The sequence below is a fragment of the Macaca thibetana genome, chromosome 1, assembly GCF_024542745.1.
Source record: "Macaca thibetana thibetana isolate TM-01 chromosome 1, ASM2454274v1, whole genome shotgun sequence".
In the NCBI taxonomy this organism is placed as follows: domain Eukaryota; kingdom Metazoa; phylum Chordata; class Mammalia; order Primates; family Cercopithecidae; genus Macaca; species Macaca thibetana.
This window is the reverse complement of record NC_065578.1, coordinates 44,488,820-44,489,924: the sequence shown is the minus strand read 5'-3', so window position 1 is coordinate 44,489,924 and position 1,105 is coordinate 44,488,820. Positions and strand designations below refer to the sequence as shown.

At 45.2% G+C, this 1,105-nt stretch overlaps 1 protein-coding gene across 1 annotated transcript; it reads right to left on the bottom strand.

Annotated features, from left to right (window-relative positions):
• Positions 1-212: 212 nt before the first annotated feature.
• Positions 213-539, bottom strand: LOC126947583 (signal transducer CD24-like). The gene has a single exon (XM_050778397.1). The coding sequence runs from the start codon at positions 537-539 to the stop codon at positions 213-215; it is 327 nt and encodes a 108-aa protein (XP_050634354.1).
• Between the last annotated feature and the right edge of the window lie 566 nt (positions 540-1,105).

Sequence of the window (1,105 nt, the reverse complement as noted above, 5' to 3'; positions counted from 1 at the left end):
TCCATATTTCTTAAGCCACATTCAAGGAAATCATGTCTTAGCTAATTTTGATGTTGCCTCTCCTTCATCTTGCATATGAAACTCCAGCAGATTTAATATTGGCATCCATCATCTAGTCAAACCTCTCACATGTTCTGTAAACCAATCAAATTTGGGATTCTCAACATTTTCTGTGTCAATAAAAGGTGTGGAATTAGTAGATTCGACGAAGCCTATTTTTCCTTGCCACATTGGACTTCCAGACGCCATGTGGATTGGGTGTAGAAGATGGGGAAGTTTAGATGTTTCTTGGCCTGAGTCTTTTGACAGTAGAGATGTAGAAGAGAGAGTGAGACCACGAAGAGACTGGCTGTTGACTGCAGGGCACCACCAACCGCCTTGGTGGTGGCATTAGCTGGATTTGGGGCCGTTGAAGTACTCTGGGAGGAGTTACTTGAAACTGTTACAACAGTTGTTTGATTGGAATAAATCTGCGTGGGTAGGAGCAGTCCCAGCAGCAGCAGCCCCAGCCCGAGCCTGGTCACCATTGCTCTGCCCATGTCCCCTCTGTCGGTGTGCGACGTGTCTCGCTGGATGCTGGGTGCTTGGAGAACCGCTGGCTCCAGGCGGGCGCAGGCAAGGTCTGTTTTCTTACCTATAAAATTGAGCTAATGAATTGACTTTGCAGGGTCAGTGGGAGGATTAAATGGGGCTATATTAGTTTGCTCGGGCTGCCTAATGGCTTGAGCTGAGATGTTGGTCTTCTCTGGCCCTTAGACTGGGACTTACACCATCAGTGCTTCTGGTTCTCAGGCCTTTGGACTGAAGCTGAAATCTGTATCGCTGGCTTTCCTGGGTCTCCAGCCTGCAGATAACAGATCACAGGACTTTGCAGCCTCCATAACTGTATGAGTCATTTCCTTATAATACATCTCATTGTACTCTCTCTCTCTCTCTCTCTCTGTGTATATACATGTGTGTATATACACATGTATATACACACACACAGTATATATATACACATATATACACACACACATATGTATACACACACACACACACACTGTGCCAGGCCATGTTTTGTTTCTTCTGATCTACAGATTGCGTATCTAATATTCATTTTTTC